This window comes from Ricinus communis, chromosome 5, assembly GCF_019578655.1.
Source record: "Ricinus communis isolate WT05 ecotype wild-type chromosome 5, ASM1957865v1, whole genome shotgun sequence".
Lineage (NCBI taxonomy): Eukaryota > Viridiplantae > Streptophyta > Magnoliopsida > Malpighiales > Euphorbiaceae > Ricinus > Ricinus communis.
This window is the reverse complement of record NC_063260.1, coordinates 18,985,224-19,002,487: the sequence shown is the minus strand read 5'-3', so window position 1 is coordinate 19,002,487 and position 17,264 is coordinate 18,985,224. Positions and strand designations below refer to the sequence as shown.

At 34.6% G+C, this 17,264-nt stretch overlaps 1 protein-coding gene across 4 annotated transcripts; it reads left to right on the top strand.

The window, feature by feature from the left end:
* Nucleotides 1-1,368: 1,368 nt before the first annotated feature.
* On the top strand, nt 1,369-17,068 carry LOC8258911 (mediator of RNA polymerase II transcription subunit 23). Of its 4 annotated transcripts, XM_015728290.3 has the most exons (21): nt 1,369-1,797; nt 1,916-1,959; nt 2,312-2,411; nt 2,491-3,474; nt 4,535-4,769; nt 5,073-5,290; nt 5,527-5,734; nt 6,539-6,816; nt 7,490-7,573; nt 8,994-9,088; nt 9,459-9,621; nt 9,712-9,957; nt 10,995-11,165; nt 11,523-11,636; nt 11,752-11,877; nt 12,745-12,893; nt 14,399-14,639; nt 14,756-15,530; nt 15,893-16,074; nt 16,197-16,300; nt 16,398-17,068. In XM_015728290.3, exons 1-21 carry the CDS (start codon nt 1,690-1,692, stop codon nt 16,597-16,599), a joined length of 4,827 nt encoding a protein of 1,608 aa, XP_015583776.2. In that variant the 5' UTR covers nt 1,369-1,689; the 3' UTR covers nt 16,600-17,068. The 4 variants fall into 4 exon arrangements, with proteins under 4 accessions (XP_015583776.2, XP_015583777.2, XP_015583780.2 ...); XM_015728291.3 differs by lacking the exon at nt 2,491-3,474 and having other exon boundaries at nt 1,381-1,797; XM_015728294.3 differs by lacking the exons at nt 1,369-1,797; nt 1,916-1,959; nt 2,312-2,411 and having other exon boundaries at nt 2,511-2,612; nt 2,731-2,899.
* Nucleotides 17,069-17,264: the final 196 nt, after the last annotated feature.

The following is a 17,264-nucleotide window of genomic DNA, read 5'->3' as shown; positions in this document are numbered from 1 at the left end:
CAATTGAGGTGGCAGAGGAGGAGAGGGAGCATGATGCTGAGACGTGGAAACCCTAAAGGTAGGTAGTAGTGAGCGAGTCTAATGAAGAGGGAAGTTGAAGTTTGGCAGTAGGAAAATTTGAAATGGTGAAGAGTGATGGTTGTGGGGCGGCAATTTCTGGTTGAAGAATTTATGACTTTTGGGTTCTCATTTGGTATGAGACACGTCATACGTCTATCACGAGTGATATTGACCCCATAAAATATGTATATTTATGAATATGAGAAAACAACCCCGTAAAAGTAGTGTAATTGCGAGTATGAGAAAACAGTCTTGTAAAAGGGATAAATTTTTTAATATGAGAAAACAACCCTGTAAGAGGGATATATTTATAAATATTAGAAAACAATCCTGCAATACAAAGATATTTATCAATCGGAGAAAATAATTCCGTCATTTTGGTATATTTGTGAGTATGAGAAAATAACCTCTTAAATGGGTTAATTTTATAATATGAGAAAACAACCCCGTAAAAGGAGTATATTTGTCGATATAAGAAAATAACCCCGTAAAACGTGTATATTTATAAATTTCTGAAAATAATTCCATAATATTGTTAATAATTTAATATGAGAAAATGACCCCGTAAAAGTGGTATATTTATCAATATAAGAAAATAAGCCTGTAAAATATGTATATCTATGAATCTAACATATAAATTTTTTGTTTTGACATGTATACTTACTTTCGGCACATGTGATTCAAGTTATGTATAATTTTATAAGTTTTTTCTATTAAATAATTTATTCATAATTAAGGACCGACTCTAATCTTAAAAACTAAGATATTAATTATATTCTAATATTATATTAACTAATAAATAGTTTTCTAACTAGATAATTATACTAATTCTATCTTAAAAAGTAGCATATTAATTATATTTTAATATTATATTAACTAATAAATTAATTTTATAATTAAATAATAATTTTAATTTTTAAAAATAATATTTTAAATTATTTTTTAATATTATATTTAATAATAAAATAATTTTTAATTATATAATAATTTTTTATTTTAAAAAATAGTAATATCCATTATATTGATATATTAATTTATGTAATATTAAAATTAAGTAATAGATAATTTTTATATTATTATTATTAATAAAATTTTAAAATTTTATAAAAATTAAAAATATTTAAAAATAATTAATTTATTATTATTTTAAAATTTTGTAAGATAATATTAAATATTAAATCTCTTATTAAATAGTATTTATTCAATTTAATTTTAGAATTAAAATAATAATAAAACTATGTAACACACAAACAAATGACTGATTATTTATAATTTTAAAAATAAGTAAGACATAAAAAAAAAAAAAATCATTCTCGAAAATACACTAATACGGCAAGATTTTTCATTGTTTCATTTTTCTCATTCCCCCGATTGGCCACATTATAGCTTGCCAGAACTTGCACGAGCTGTCGTTTAAGAACAGGCTAAGAATAGTCGCCTCCACGACATGCAGTTATCACTAAATTGGATATCGGGCCCCGACCCAAAATTCAAAAGAAGAAAATCATACCGGAATTACCCGTCTAGACTTTCAAACTGCAGCAAGTGAATTGTTCTTCACTGGTCGCTTAACAAGAAAATTCTATTTCTATACAGAAAAATGAAGTGAGAAAGAAATCCAGAAGAAAAATGGACCAAAACCAGAGATCAATAGCAGCTACAACAGCTGCTTCTCGTGGTTACCAGTTCCAGCCGGCCCGTGCTGCCATTATCGATCTCTTTAATCTCTATTTAGGAGTAATTTACTTCCCTATCCGTGTCACCTTTTTTTTTTTCAATCTTATTTATTCGTGTCAAATTCAATTTAATTGTATCGATTTATTTATTTATTTATTTTTTCAATTTTTTCTTGCAGAGAAGTAGCCGCCAAAAACATGACGATTCAACACGCGAACCACCGTGAGTTAATCATGTAGTTTCTTTTAATTAGGGTTTCTTAGATTCCTTTTAATTGAAATTTCACACTTTAAAAAGAAGTTGCTCTTTTAGTTCTCTTGCTAGCATAATGCCAGTTTTTTTTTTTATTATTTATTTTCCGCATTGTTTAGAGTAAATCAATTGCGAAAAATTCATTTGAATTGAAGTTACTGCAAAATCATGTCAATGCATTTTTTAAATAAAAAGAGATTGTAAGTATTGAATTCTAGCATTTCTTTACTTCCCAGACGCTATGTTAATTCATTTTCGAAACTTGTTATAGTTTGCTTCTGTTTATTGGTTGTTAATTTAACATGAACATACCTTTTCTCAGGAACAAAACACAAAAGCGAGTACTTGCTCTCAACAGAGAGTTACCTCCCCGAAACGAGCAATTCCTTATAAATTTTGAACAACTGCAGAGCCAGTTTCCGGTTAGAATCAATCATAAACCTTATTAATCATGTTTGTTTCTATAATGGCTGTTAACGATGAGACTTGTATTTAATTCAGGATCAAGATCAGCTGCGATCTGTCACAGAATCAGTGCTTATATCTTTAGTTATTCAGTGTTGTAACCATGCCCCTCGTGCAGAATTTCTCCTTTTTGCACTGAGGAGCTTATGTAGTATAGGGTATATTAACTGGGATACCTTCTTGCCATCTCTGCTTTCTTCTGTATCCTCTGCGGAAATGTCAGCTGGTCAAGCTGGTCAAACTGTGTCAGCTATCTCATCTATGAATTCCTCGCAGAATGTGATACTTCCTTCTTCTAGTGCAATCCCTAATTCGTCAAATTTTCAACCTTCGAATCCTACATCTCCATTGGCTTCGGTACATGGTATTGGTTCTCCTGTTCAGTCTGCAATTGAACCGTCTTTGCTTGCAACAGTGTCTCCTGTTAAATCTTCTGATATTTCTGGTAATGGGCAACCTTCTACATCAAGGGTTAACTTATCTAGTAGGGATAATGCTATAAATAGCCTACGCCAACTATGCTGTAAGATTATTTTAACTGGTCTTGAGTTTAATTTGAAGCCAGCTACTCATTCTGAGATTTTTCATCATATGTTGAATTGGCTGGTTAATTGGGATCAAAGACAACATGGAGTTGATGAATCTGATAGTGTGAGATCCTGGAGACCTGAAAAAGCTCTGATTGAATGGTTGCGCAGTTGTCTAGATGTTATTTGGCTGTTAGTTGATGAGAATAAGTGTAGAGTGCCCTTTTATGAGTTATTGCGCAGTGGTTTGCAGTTTATAGAGAATATACCAGATGATGAAGCTTTATTTACACTTATCTTGGAGATCCATCGGAGGCGAGATATGATGGCCATGCACATGCAAATGTTAGATCAACATCTTCATTGTCCCACGTTTGGTACTCATCGGATTCTCTCACAAACAACTCCTAACATTTCAGTTGAAGCGGCAGCTAACTTGCGCTATTCACCAATCACATATCCAAGTGTCCTTGGAGAACCACTGCATGGAGAGGTGATAAATATTTCCCAAGACTTTGTATACATTCTGAAAGAATGATGCTTATTCTAGTAAATTATAGCATTATAGATCTGCTACCTTTTTCGCTGAAGTTCTTTTTATGCAGCATACTGTGTTTTCCAATAATTGTAGCACTGGGAAAATGAATATAGATATATTCTCTAGATATCTGACTTGCTTTTTTTGGGCTGTCAACCTAGCTTCATGGATCTACAGGCATTTCAGAACTTTTATGCTTATATTTATTAGTGTCCTAGGTTCTCATACCAAAGAACTTTTATGCTTATATTTTTAGTCTCCTAGGTTCTCATACCAAGAATACTACAATAATCACTAACAATTCTGGCTTCATGCAGGCAAGTTGGAGCCTGCAATACAAACTGAGGACAGGATTTTTGAGTTACCTCAGTCGCCCAGGTCAACCAAAAATCCCTAATTTGCCTGTAAAGATTACATCCTCATGTGGAGAAATAAAATAGAAAATTGCTTAACAGTCCTACAAAATATGAAATTACTTTTCCTTTTTAAGTTCCCTACTACTAGAATTGCTAATACAAGAATTATAATTGTGAATAATCCTGCTGAAGATGGGCTTGGGTCATGATCACGTCTGGTTTACCTGTCGAAGAGAAGCTTTGGTCATGGTTAAGATTTGATTTATGCCTATACAGAGTAACTACATACTACATCACTTCATCACCCCTCCCCATTCCCATTGTTGGATCTTTGTTGTAAAGGAGAACTTTAAACCACTTTGATTTCTACTGAAATGACCTTTAAGTTACACACATGGAGAAAAGAGCCCTGAAAACATAAATTTGATTCATATGGTATTTGACTCTAGCTAGTATTTCAAGTGATTACAGAGTTTTATGGTAAATTGTCACACATAGTATTACTGTTTACTGTATGTGAGCCTGTTACCCATATTACACATGGGAAAAACCTCCACCCAACAAGCTTCCTTTGTGCATAAAATCCTGTCCCCTTGATAGACATGCCTTGTTGCTTGTTATGGTGTAATGATCAAGTTCTATATCTCTCTATTGTGTAGGATCTTGCAAATTCCATTCAGAGGGGAAGTTTGGATTGGGAAAGAGCTTTGCGGTGTATAAGGCATGCTCTTCGCACTACTCCATCACCTGACTGGTGGAAGCGAGTGCTACTTGTGGCTCCCAGCTATAGGAATCCTGCTCATGGGCCTACTCCTGGTGCTGTTTTCGTTTCTAGCATGATTTGTGAGGCAACAATTGATAGAATTGTTGAACTACTGAAGCTAACAAATTCAGGCAAATGTTTATTCCTTTTTCATTTGCTGTGGCTATATGTGGTTATTGAGGATTGTTGACTCTTTTCATAATTTTTTTTGTAATGTTGAATTTTTGATTCTATTGCTAAGCCTAAATCATGATGTTAGACCAAGAGATGTAGTAGATCGGTTTCTCATGGTAGCACAGTATATCAACTGGATAAAGCTGCTCATCATTTTCGTACTGTTAATGTTGAATTCATATTATTTATATGATTTCTTTGATGCAGATGGTCTAGAAAAATATATTAACTCTTAGACCTTCTCCTTTGGTAAACTGCAGAAGTTAATTGTTGGCAGGAGTGGCTTGTCTTCTCCGACATACTATTTTTCCTTATGAAGAGTGGATGTATTGATTTTGTTGATTTCGTGGATAAGCTAGTTGCACGTCTCACAGAAGGTGATCAGCACATTCTTCGCACGAATCATATGACGTGGCTGCTTGCACAAATTATTCGAGTCGAGATTGTGGTGAATGCATTAACTACAGATGCTAGAAAGGTTGTTTTTCAGTGTAAAATTTTAATGCCTTCTACTGCAGCAATACACTATTGCATCTTCTCCTTCACATTCACTGCATAGCTGACTTCATTTGGTCTTTCCTTGTTCATATCTATCAGCTTTTACACATTTGTTGGTAGCAGTCAACTGTCACTTATTAAGGGTAAAATGCTTCCTGTTTGTTTGGGATTCTACTTCCTCACATTCAAACTTTGGCATTGCAATTCTGGTGGCAGGTAGAGACAACAAGAAAGATTATGTCATTTCATAGAGAAGATCGAAGTTCAGACCCTAATAATCCTCAAAGCATATTGCTTGATTTTATAAGCAGCTGTCAGAACTTGCGTATCTGGTCATTGAACACATCGACGAGAGAATATCTGAATAGTGAGCAGCTTCAGAAAGGAAAGCAAATAGATGAATGGTGGAGAACAGTGACCAAAGGTATATTTCTCTCCAATGTAATTCCAGTTGAAATTTTTTTATTATTTAGTTATTGTTGGTGATTAGGATTAGAAACTTTTATTGAATATCCAGCTAATTTACTTCTTTTACTTTTCTACTTCACATCATCATTCTGTGGTCATAGAATACTGATTTTAGGTTCTTCTCATCGTAAGTCATGTACAAATTGCACATGTCTTAGTTTGTGCTATGTGTTTTTTCACGTGTTTTATTTTTGTCAACGTTTTTATGTTCAAATAAATCATAATTATGACCAAGGACGTGAAGGAAAAAGGTGAAAATGATATATTGTAGGAATACAATGTTCTTCTCTAAAAGGTCGCAAAGAAGAAATCAAAGCATAAAATTAGCTGCATTACAGCTTTCCAATGCTGTTGGACCTCATGCAACAGATATGATAAGAGCCCAAGTGGTAATATAATGGCACTTAATGTGCTTATTGTCCATAACAAATTTAACTTAGAATTGTTGGTGACACGTTTATTCAATATTTTTATCTGTATAGATAGGTGGTATAAAAATTAGATGCAAAAACACATTAAAAGTGCATGCTTGTAAATCCTTCCTTCCTACAAAAGCCTAACATCCTCAACAGTCTCATATTTTCTTTGGTGTTTTCTTTCAGAACAGGATTTAACACTAATGGCATACTTAAAGCCATCTTTCTGATAATATTTCTTGGTGATACAATAATTAAATTGAGATTTATTACTACCTAGGGAACATGATGAAGTACCATATGGTAAGTTCAGTATTTTTAATCTTTTTTACTTTCCATTTCAGGTGATCGCATGATTGATTACATGAATATGGATGATAGATCAATTGGAATGTTTTGGGTTGTGTCCTACACTATGTCACAGCCAGCTTGTGAAACAGTGGTGAATTGGTTATCCTCTGCTGGAGTTTCTGAGTTAGCAGGGACAAGTATGCAGTCCAATGAGAGATTAATGGTGATGAGGGAAGTAAACCCGTTACCAATATCGTTATTATCTGGCCTTTCACTGAATCTATGTCTAAAGTTGGTCTTTCAACTGGAAGATTCTTTATTTGCTGGGCAGGTACTGCTTTTTATTCGAAGTCAAATTATGAAGATATCTCATGCCAAAATAATGCAATCAGTTAATCAATGACAATCAATTTCCTGAAATACAGAGAAGAAAAGTTTTAGGATATGGTGCATATTATGAAATGCTTTATTTTGTTATTGAACCATATTTTAGGCATGAAAAAAATTGCTAAGACAAGATTTGCTCCATAAATTGGTTGCAAGGAAATTTGAGATTTCATTTTCACAATCTTCAAAAGCAACTTTATATGAAAACTATCTTCTCTTAAAAAAATCTGGCATAAAGTAGGAATGCATTTTCCGGAAGTGCATCTTTAGTCTAGCTAACCAAGTTTGACAATTTTGTGGGTATATGCTTCTGGAGGTTTTAGGGGGATTTTCTTTGAGTGTTATTACCTTAAACTTCGTTCTTGTGTGTGTCTTTATAGCTGTATGTTGAAGATTATAGGATACCTTATCCTCCATATTGGACTCTCCTTTCATCTTTCTTTCTTTTTTTCTCCATGAAATTTCATTTTTTTATGAAAAAAGAAGTTGAAGCAAACAAGCACAAAGTGTTAGTGAAAATGAATTCTCTGAACAATTGCAATCCTAGAATGCAAAGATACATAAGATGTCTAAATGTTCGACAATTGCTTCTGATATGATTCTAATATGTGCTGCAGGTTATTCCTAGCATTGCAATGGTTGAAACATACTGTCGATTGCTGCTCATTGCACCTCACTCATTGTTTCGTTCGCACTTCAGTGTAATTTCTTTTACCTTCTAAATTGTGGTTGGGTGATAAAATGCTGTGGCTTGATGCAAATATGTAGGTAGAGGACATGCCAGGTATAGGTTTAAGAACTACCAATTTGTTGATGGTTTCTACTTGTCTTATACATTCTTCTCCCCTAGTGGCATGGTTTTGAATCATCTATGCATTTATGTCATGGACATGATTGCAGTGCCTCAAATTTATGCCATTCCACATGCATGTAATGGGCCATGGCCATCATGGGCTTGAATCTCTCTTTCTTTTTGTCTTTCCTTTTTGCAATTCATTCTGCTTCCTGATACATAGATTGGCAAGATTTTGACTAGAAAGTAGCAGGTACTACATTACTAGTATTCTCAATGGATTTTAGTTATATTTTCTCAGAGCTAAAAACAACTTTTCTTTATACTTTATATCTTTCATGCCATAGAAGAAAGTAACAGCAAACATTTTTCAAATAAAGAATCAGTAGATCTTTAGAGCCTAGAGAGACATGATTGAGACAAACTCAAAGCTTGAAATTTTAAAATTTCATTATAATTCAGAAATTGGAAATGTTCAAATTTAAGTTTTTTGAATATGATGCCAAAAACTGAGTAACTAACAAAATCATAAATCCACATTTATTTAACAATATTATAGAATAAAAATTTTACTGCGATGCATGCAACAAAAGTCAAGGATTTGGGAAAAGAAACTAAATTTTTTTTTTTTTTTAATATTTTTTTGAGGGTGTTTTAGCAGATACTTTTCACTTGAATCTAGACCATAGATTTTGTAACACTTGAGACTAGTAAATAAAAAGAATTAATAGGAAATTTCTCCTTTTTTCTTGATTTGTCAAAATTATTTGTAATAAGATGTTGGCTACAATTAAGAAGGTTTTTCTAGTTTCTTGTCATTCTGGGATCTAGGCATAGGTAATGTTACTTTTTTCATATTTCTTTCAAAATTGACATGCTCAATTACATTTATTCGTTTAGCAATAGGAATTTAGCTATTTGTGCAAAGAGAGGAAATGGGAAAAGAATTGAAGGCAAAATCATTTTAGACAAAGTAGAAGGGAATAGCTGTGTTCTACTCTTCATTCCTGAGAATAAGATTAACTTTCTGATTTTGACAAAAGGTAGAATGAGAAGATGATTAACTAAATGGCTAATATTTTTTATTACAAGCACTTCCTGCTACCCTACTAATTGTTGTAATTTTTATCTGTAACAGCTGAAGGATCCTTTAAATTTTAATTTCATACCCTTTTGTGATTTATGTGCCCACTCCCCTCTCCTTACTCTGTAATCTTCTCTGCACTTGTGTTAATGTTCAGCCATTTTTGAATTTCTAATGCTTGTATATGATATGGGGAGATGTGCTAGTTGATGTGAAAATAACATGCCTTGAGTTTTTTTTGCAGCATTTGGCACAGAGGTATCCATCCTTATTGAGCAAGCCTGGAGTGACTCTACTGGTGTTTGAAATTGTGAATTACCGATTACTTCCACTATACAGGCAAGAACATGTGGAGTCCATCTGATGAAGCTAATATTTTCTTTCAGGGAAAATGATAATTTGCACAATGTGTTGAAATTTAAAAACATAGTATTTCTGAATGCGGGCATCTGAATAATCTCTGTTTCGGACTCTTGACTGTAGGCTGTCTTGTTCCTGGTGTTTCTTTGTTTGCTTCCCATATACATATGCTGTGTCCTATTGGAACTTTCCAATTTAGTTACTTATTACGAACAATGCTGTAACAATTCATTGTTCTTATCAGAATATAGGGCTTCATATGCTCGTCAATAGGTAGCTTGTATCTTACTTCTTTAATCTCAAGATAAGTGCAAACTTAATTTGCTCGTGACATGTCCATTATTTGTAGGTACCAAGGGAAAAGCAAATCATTGATGTATGATGTTACAAAAATAGTTTCTACTTTAAAAGGGAAACGAGGAGATCATCGTGTATTTCGGCTTGCAGAAAACTTGTGCATGAATTTAATTTTATCGCTGAGAGATTTTTTCTCTGTGAAAAGAGAAGGGAAAGTATGATCCTGTCATCACCAATTGGATTATTTTTTTCTTATTTCTCTCACATGAGCCAAACTAACAGTTTACTGCTGAATCTTTTTCCAGGGTCCAACTGAATTCACTGAAACTTTGAATCGTGTCACTGTAATTACTCTTGCCATTATCATCAAAACCCGTGGCATTGCTGATGCTGATCACTTGCTCTATCTCCAGACTATGCTAGAACAGATTATGGCAACTAGCCAACACACATGGTCAGAGAAAACACTGCGCTACTTTCCTTCTCTTCTTCATGATGCCTTGAGTGGGAGGATAGATAAAAGGGGGCTAGCTATTCAAGAATGGCAGCAGGTTTAGCATTTAATTGTTTTTCTTTCTCTTCCTTTTTTGTTTTCACAATGCTTGTGTTGTTTAATTGTTTTTGTGCTTCTGATTGAGTTTCATTGTTAGTCAAGGCTTGAACTATTATAGCTGGTTGGAGAAATTATCCAATGGGGATCTTTCACTGCTCATTAGTGTTTAATCAGTTATAAGAGCCTCAACCTTCAATGTCAGATGAGGTTGAATGATGGGTAGAGTATTAAATTTCCTAAAATTCTAGGATTGTGTTTAAATAAGAAGTCTGTAGTGTGTTTAATTTAAGAATGTTTTATTAGCTGTAGATGGTGCAAGTTCTCCTTATTATAGTCGGAATTAGTTATTAACTTCCTAAAATAAAATGGCACAAGATGCCTATATTTACATGCAGTAGGTTTACTGGAAAATATATAAAAACTGAGAGTATCTTTTCTATATACCAGTGTCTTTTAGGTTTCTTCTGCTTCCTGGTTTCATGGTTAAATAATTTGAGTGGGAGCTGCACTAACTAAGCCAGCTGAAGAAAGGCCACGTAAACTCTAAAGTTCACAAATTTGTGAAAGAAACTAAAGGAATCTCCATTTTGGTGTCTAGTGAAATGGTAAAATCAAGGAATATGGAACTTAAAGGGCACTCTCCTAGAATTTTTATACGACTTAAATGACTTCATGGTTGACGCAAGGATGTGCCTTTATGCTTTAGAACAATTGAATAAATCCTTCCTAACAAATTGTATGAGGATGCGCCTTGGTCTTTCATGATCGGAAGGTCACAAGTTAAATTGTGGAAACTGTTACAAAAGGATAGGGGTAAGGTTGCATATAATGGATGACCTTAATTTCTCAAAATTATAGTCCTGAGAGTTTCTGAGACTTGGCCCGCCATTATTGAGGAGTATCCTGCAAACTCGAACTTGAAAGTTATCTTCTTTTCTCTTTTGCAAATTAGAAATCATGCAAAACTTGCAGAAATCTTAAATTCAGGGAGATTAAACTGTGAAATAAATGTTATATTATCATATTGTTTTGCAGACAGAGACAACTGTTATCAACCAATGTACCCAGCTTCTCTCACCATCTGCTGAGCCTGCTTATGTTATGACTTACATCAACCATAGTTTCCCTCAGCACCGACAATATCTGTGTGCTGGTGCATGGATACTGATGCAGGGGCATCCAGAAAACATCAATAGTGTTAATCTGGTATGACTCTACCATCTTTTAATTGCTTTTTTTTTTTTGTTTAAATCACAATTCACATAAAAAAAGAGACACAGAATCATATGGTGAGGTGGTTATTTTCTGGATGAAGTGGATTGTACCCACAATGTGACCTCCTTGTTCTTTTAATTTCTGGAGCTAGGTTGCTCATCAACTCCATCATTAGAACTGAAATCCATATTTGTTAAAAAAATAAAAAATTTGAGATCCATATGAATGACGCAAAAAGTGGTCAGGAAAAAATATGATTGTCGTATGGTAAAATGTTGATTGCATTAGTTATTTGTTAAAGATCCTTAAACATGGGATGTAAGGAATACTTTGTCTGATGGTGTTCAGGCACGTGTTTTGAGAGAATTCTCTCCTGAAGAAGTGACTTCAAATATTTATACTATGGTGGATGTTCTACTTCATCGTATTCAAATGGAACTTCAGCATGGACATTCCTTACAGGTTTATATTTTCTTCCTTGGTTACTCCAGATTCTATGTACTAAAGCCTGCATATTAGTTTAGAATATCCAAACTTTTTCATGTTATGTTATTGTTGTTTTCCCCTCAATTTTCAGGACCTTCTGTTGAAAACTTGTGCAAACCTTGCGTTTTTTGTTTGGGGTCATGAGCTGCTTCCTTTGGATATCTTGCTTCTTGCCCTCACTGACCGTGACGATGATCCTCATGCTTTGCGAATTGTGGTATGTTATCTTTACAATTTCATCTTGTATTTTGCATTTGCATATTGTTAAATCTGTGATTATGTCTGCAAGGCTCATTGTTTTTTCTAATAAGAAAAGAAGCTTTATTAAGGAAGAAGAAAGATGACAGATAAAAATCATCTTAATTTTAGGTTCATTTATAGTTTGTTCTCTTATTCTGCATTCTTTTTGTTTTGCATTCGACTGAAGACTTGATTTTGATGATGTATAAACTTTACTTGAGATCATCCAACCTTGATCTCTAATTGGTTGGTGTTGGCTATTTGAAATCTTTTCTTCATTACTATCATCTTAGAACTACATTTTAAGTAAGATGTGTTGATACAGAATCTGATGAGATACTGTATGATTTTATTGAATCATGGATACTTGATGCAAAAATAAATTTTGGTTCAGGATGTCGTGGCAAAGGGTCTGAAGTGGGGGCATGATTGTTTATAGAGCCACTGCATTAAGTTTTTGAGGTTCGAGGATGAGGCCTGGTTTTGTATCTCTTTAGATTAGTTTATGGAGATAAGGGATTCATTTGGAAACATTTAGTGGCAGAATTATGGATTAGATGCATGTGACAAGTACCGTAATAGTTAGGAGTTGAACTTTATACTAGGCACTTAGGCCCCACCACACCCTAATTGTTAGGACAATAGTCCACATGCACTCTTAGTTTAAGGAGATTATTGATCTTGATAGTTAATACCTTGATTTCAGGAAAGCCACTGTTCAGATTTCTATAACCTATCTCCAATAGATATGCTTATGTGGTGTTTATTGGATCTATGCACAAGTCATGTTTGACTTGTTTGTTGTGCTTATACTCATGTGATAGTATCATAATGCATGTTGCAGATCAGTCTACTTGACAGGCAAGAGCTTCAACAAAGAGTGAAATTATTTTGTATGAATCGTGGGCCTCCTGAGCATTGGCTTTTCTCTGGAGTTTTCAAGCGTCTTGAGTTGCAAAAAGCACTTGGAAATCATCTCTCATGGAAGGACAGGTCAAATCTTGTTTATCATGTGTTCGCTAATTGGAATTATATATGGTTTCTCTGCTCTTGTACTTGAGGTTCTGTTGGTCCATTTGATTTTTAATTCATGGAACTTAAGAACCGAATAAAAATTTAATCGTGGATATTCTATTAAGGCTCTTAATGAAGCTGATATCTGGAGCACTTTTAATGAAGTCTTTTGGTTAATTATCAAAAATGGATGCACATAAAATGCAAGGGCAACAGCAGATTGTAGCATCTAACAAAGTAAAGCTGCAATTCAAGGAGCAAGCTTGGTTGACAATCTTTTGTTTTTTTTGTATCTGCTATGTCTTACCAAATCTTCACAACATAGGAAACTAGGTTCATAGAGATGTAACCATAAGCATGTGAGTTCATTGACAATATTTAATGATTGGTTGAGCTAGTTGAGCTATGTGTTATTTATGAATGTGAGGTCATTGAAAATGTCTGTGATGGGTTGATTTTTTGCTAGAAAGTCCAAAGCAAAAAGAATGGCTAGCTATGCCATGTGTTAAGAATAATTAAGTCAGATTTTTCAGTTTTTGTACTTGAAAAAGTGTGACCCGGACCCACTTGAACATGTGTTTAGTTTTTCTTATGTCATAACTCATAAGCAGGAAGTGGACTCTTTATCAGTTTGATGTCAAGAAACAAAATCTTCAGGATCTTGCAACTTGATACTTCAAGATGCTGGAAGTGACGTCTATGTTTAAACTAATGTGAAAGTGATTGTTTGAATTCAGGGGCTGAGAAGAAAGAGTAGCATCACATCTAGTGTGGCCACAAGCTAGCATTTGTTTAACTGGGAAAGCTTTGGCACCAAATATGTAGCTTTGAAAATGAAGATACTTTAATACTAAATCTTAGGGTGTGTTAGCTGTCTGGTCTTGGTTTGAAACCATTTGTTCTGCATTATTTATGAACCAGAAAACAAAAATGCCATTTTGAAATTTTTTTTGTGAAATCTTCTGTAAAATTCTGTATTGCTGAAAATTATCTATGCTTATGGCAAGCTTGCCGGATTACTTTTAATTAGCTGAATAATTTCAATTAGTAATCTTGGACCAAAATTTTGTTATTGTACGTCAAAACATTGTGTTGTAGATTGAACCTTTTAGTGATAAAATTAGGGTTTCACTGAAATCATGAAAGTGTAGCATGTGAAGATGCTTTAAATATTTTGATTGGATGTTTTATAAGCTACTGCTTTATCTTAATTACTTAATAGAATATAGAGGATGTTTTGCCAAAAAGAAATTGGAAGTGGATCTTACACCTTTAACCATCCATTCGTATGTGTGTGTGATTTGGGAGCTACACTTCAACTGGGAAGATGAGAAGGTTATTCTTTTTTTTTTTTTTCTGGGCGTGTATTCTCTATCAATGTTATATTTAATGCATTTTCTTATGAAAACTGAAGTTACTTTTCTAACTGAACCTACACTTCTGAAAGGTGGCTTAATTGACACTGTTTGTTATAAGCTCTGTAGGTATCCCACATTCTTTGATGATATTGCAGCTCGTTTGCTTCCTGTCATCCCCTTAATTGTTTATAGACTCGTTGAAAATGATGCCATAGATCCTGCTGATAGAGTTCTGGCCATGTATTCTCCATTTCTAGCATATCACCCCTTAAGATTCACATTTGTTCGTGATATACTTGCATATTTTTATGGTCATCTTCCTGGAAAGCTCATTGTGCGGATACTAAATGTATTAGATCTCAGCAAGGTATTTACCCTCTCTTCCTTGCTTCTCATTCCTGTTGTATTTCTTTATATATTGCTTTTGCATGCTACTTTACCTTCCTGCTTCTATTTATCTTTATTACAAAAAAATTGTTTCAGATACCATTTTCCGAGTCGTTCCCACAGCACATTAGTTCATCGAACCCTGTTATGTGCCCACCTCCTGAGTATTTTGCAACTCTGTTGTTGGGACTTGTGAACAATATGTTACCCCCATTAAATACCAATTCCAAGTATGGATCACTTGGAGATGGTTTGTGCAATTCACTACGGAATCCGAACACCAAAACTCCAGCTACGTCTCAGTCTGGGCCAACAAATATTTCTGATGCCCAGAAAGCTTTCTATCAAATTCAGGATCCTGGAACTTATACTCAACTGGTTCTTGAAACTGCAGTAATTGAACTGCTATCGCTTCCGGTGACTGCATCCCAGATTGTATCATCTCTAGTTCAAATTGTGGTTAATATACAACCAACTCTAATACAGTCCAGCAATGGTCTGCATGGAGCTTCTAATGGCGCTGGGCAAGGATCAGTTTTACCAACATCCCCTTCAGGGGGAAGCACAGATTCCTTAGGTGCAAGTAGATCAAATCCTTCAGTTTCCGGAATCAATACTGCTACTTTTGTTTCTCGAAGTGGTTATACTTGCCAGCAACTATCTTGCTTATTGATCCAAGCTTGTGGTCTCCTACTGGCTCAGCTTCCTCCTGATTTTCACTTGCAACTTTATATGGAGGCATCTCGTATAATAAAGGAGAGTTGGTGGCTCACTGATGCCAAAAGATCACTCGGGGAACTAGACTCTGCTGTTGGCTATGCTTTGTTGGATCCAACATGGGCTGCTCAGGACAATACCTCAACAGCCATTGGTATGGTATTTTTTGCTTAGTTCTGTTTCATGTTGTTTCTGCTACTGCTGGTATTAAATTCACTATTATTATGTTATTTAAATAATGATAATCACTGGGATAATCTTACGTATGCTGGATCTAACCCAGTAATTGCATTCCCATAAATTATGTCCAAGACTTTTTTGTTTGGTCATTTTACGGTAAGGATCTGGGTGTTCAATCATAACCCCAACCTGCAATTACCTGTAGGTGTACAAATTGGCCTAGCTCCAATTGGTATTACCTTCCCCTATGATATTTTAGTTTCTCCCTACTTCTATTTGTAGATTTATTAATTACTGACATGGACAATGGCCATTGTGCGCATGTTGTATTGCCAGGTAATATAGTTGCCTTGCTACATTCTTTCTTCAGTAACCTTCCACAGGAATGGCTAGAAGGGACGCATGCAATTGTTAAACATCTCAGGCCAATAACATCTGTTGCAATGTTGAGGATAGCTTTCCGAATAATGGGTCCCCTGCTACCAAGACTTGCCAATGCTCACTCTCTCTTCAATAAGGTATAGTAGAACTGCTCAGTATTTTCTACCTTTTACTTAACTGCCTACTCGGTTGTATTTACTTTTTTACAAGGTGTGCTTGTTTATTTTCTTATCTTATGATTTTCACAACCACATTACAGACCCTCTTATTGCTTTTAAACACAATGGTTGATGTATTTGGGAGGAATTCACAGCCATCAACTCCAGTTGAAGCATCGGAAATAGCAGATCTTATTGACTTCCTGTAAGTTTTAGTTTCTTGCTCCTTTAACTGTGTATGGGTTGGCTTTTCATGGTATGATTGCTTCTAAAAATTTATTTGAATAATCATTGTGTTTCAGCCATCATGTTATCCATTATGAAGGGCAGGGAGGGCCTGTCCAGGCTAATAGCAAGCCTAGAGCTGAGGTCCTGGCTCTTTGCGCGAGAGCTGCAGAAAGTCTTCGTCCAGATATACAGCATCTTCTTTCACACCTGAAGCCTGATGTGAATTCTTCTATATATGCTGCTACTCATCCAAAGTTAGTGCAGAATCCCTCATGACTGTCAAGTTGAATTAGCATTCCTCATAGCCTGATAGTGAGATAGAAAGACTTTTTGGGCTCAGATGTACTTGATTTAACTAGCTTCATAGTATAGATTCTGCTGCTCTGTAGTACCTTTAAATTCTGAGGCATTGCTTGAAGTAAAGTAGCAACGAAAGGATTAGAACTTGATTTACCCGCAGCCCTAACAAAGGAAAAACAAATTTTACTTCGAAGCTTTGGAAGTTGGGAGGTTCTGCACCCTGTCCTTTTCGGAGCAGGAAGGTCTTAAACCAGCACTCTTTGCCGTGGAAGATGTATAAATTTTTGTCCCAAGTTGAAAGGATGAACATTGCTTCCCTTCCTTTTCTATTTTTCCTTTGAAGAAAAAGAATATGTTTTTAATTAACCAACTGTAAATATGTTTTTGCACATATCCTGTGATGTGGTGTTAAATTAAGAATATTAATCTTAGAGCTAATTTGGTATTTGCTGATTTTCATTTTTTTAAGTTTTTTTCTGGTAGTTACTTCTTGAAATTCGATTTTTGGAAGAAATAAATCACACTCTTGGAAAGCTGGTCTCAAAAAGGGGAAATATTAGAAGAATAAAAAGTTAAGGGGCGCCTTAGCCATTCAATTCACATATAATCAGAATGAACAAGAAGATCTAACGAGTCTGAAT

What these genes read in the sequence shown, in the direction of transcription:
- LOC8258911 (XM_015728290.3), top strand. Translation starts at nt 1,690, where the DNA reads ATGGACCAAAACCAGAGATCAATAGCAGCTACAACAGCTGCTTCTCGT. An exon ending in CAATACCTCAACAGCCATTG is followed by an intron (nt 15,531 to 15,892) that starts GTATGGTATTTT and finishes TTGTATTGCCAG; the next exon opens with GTAATATAGTTGCCTTGCTA. An exon ending in GCAGATCTTATTGACTTCCT is followed by an intron (nt 16,301 to 16,397) that starts GTAAGTTTTAGT and finishes ATTGTGTTTCAG; the next exon opens with CCATCATGTTATCCATTATG.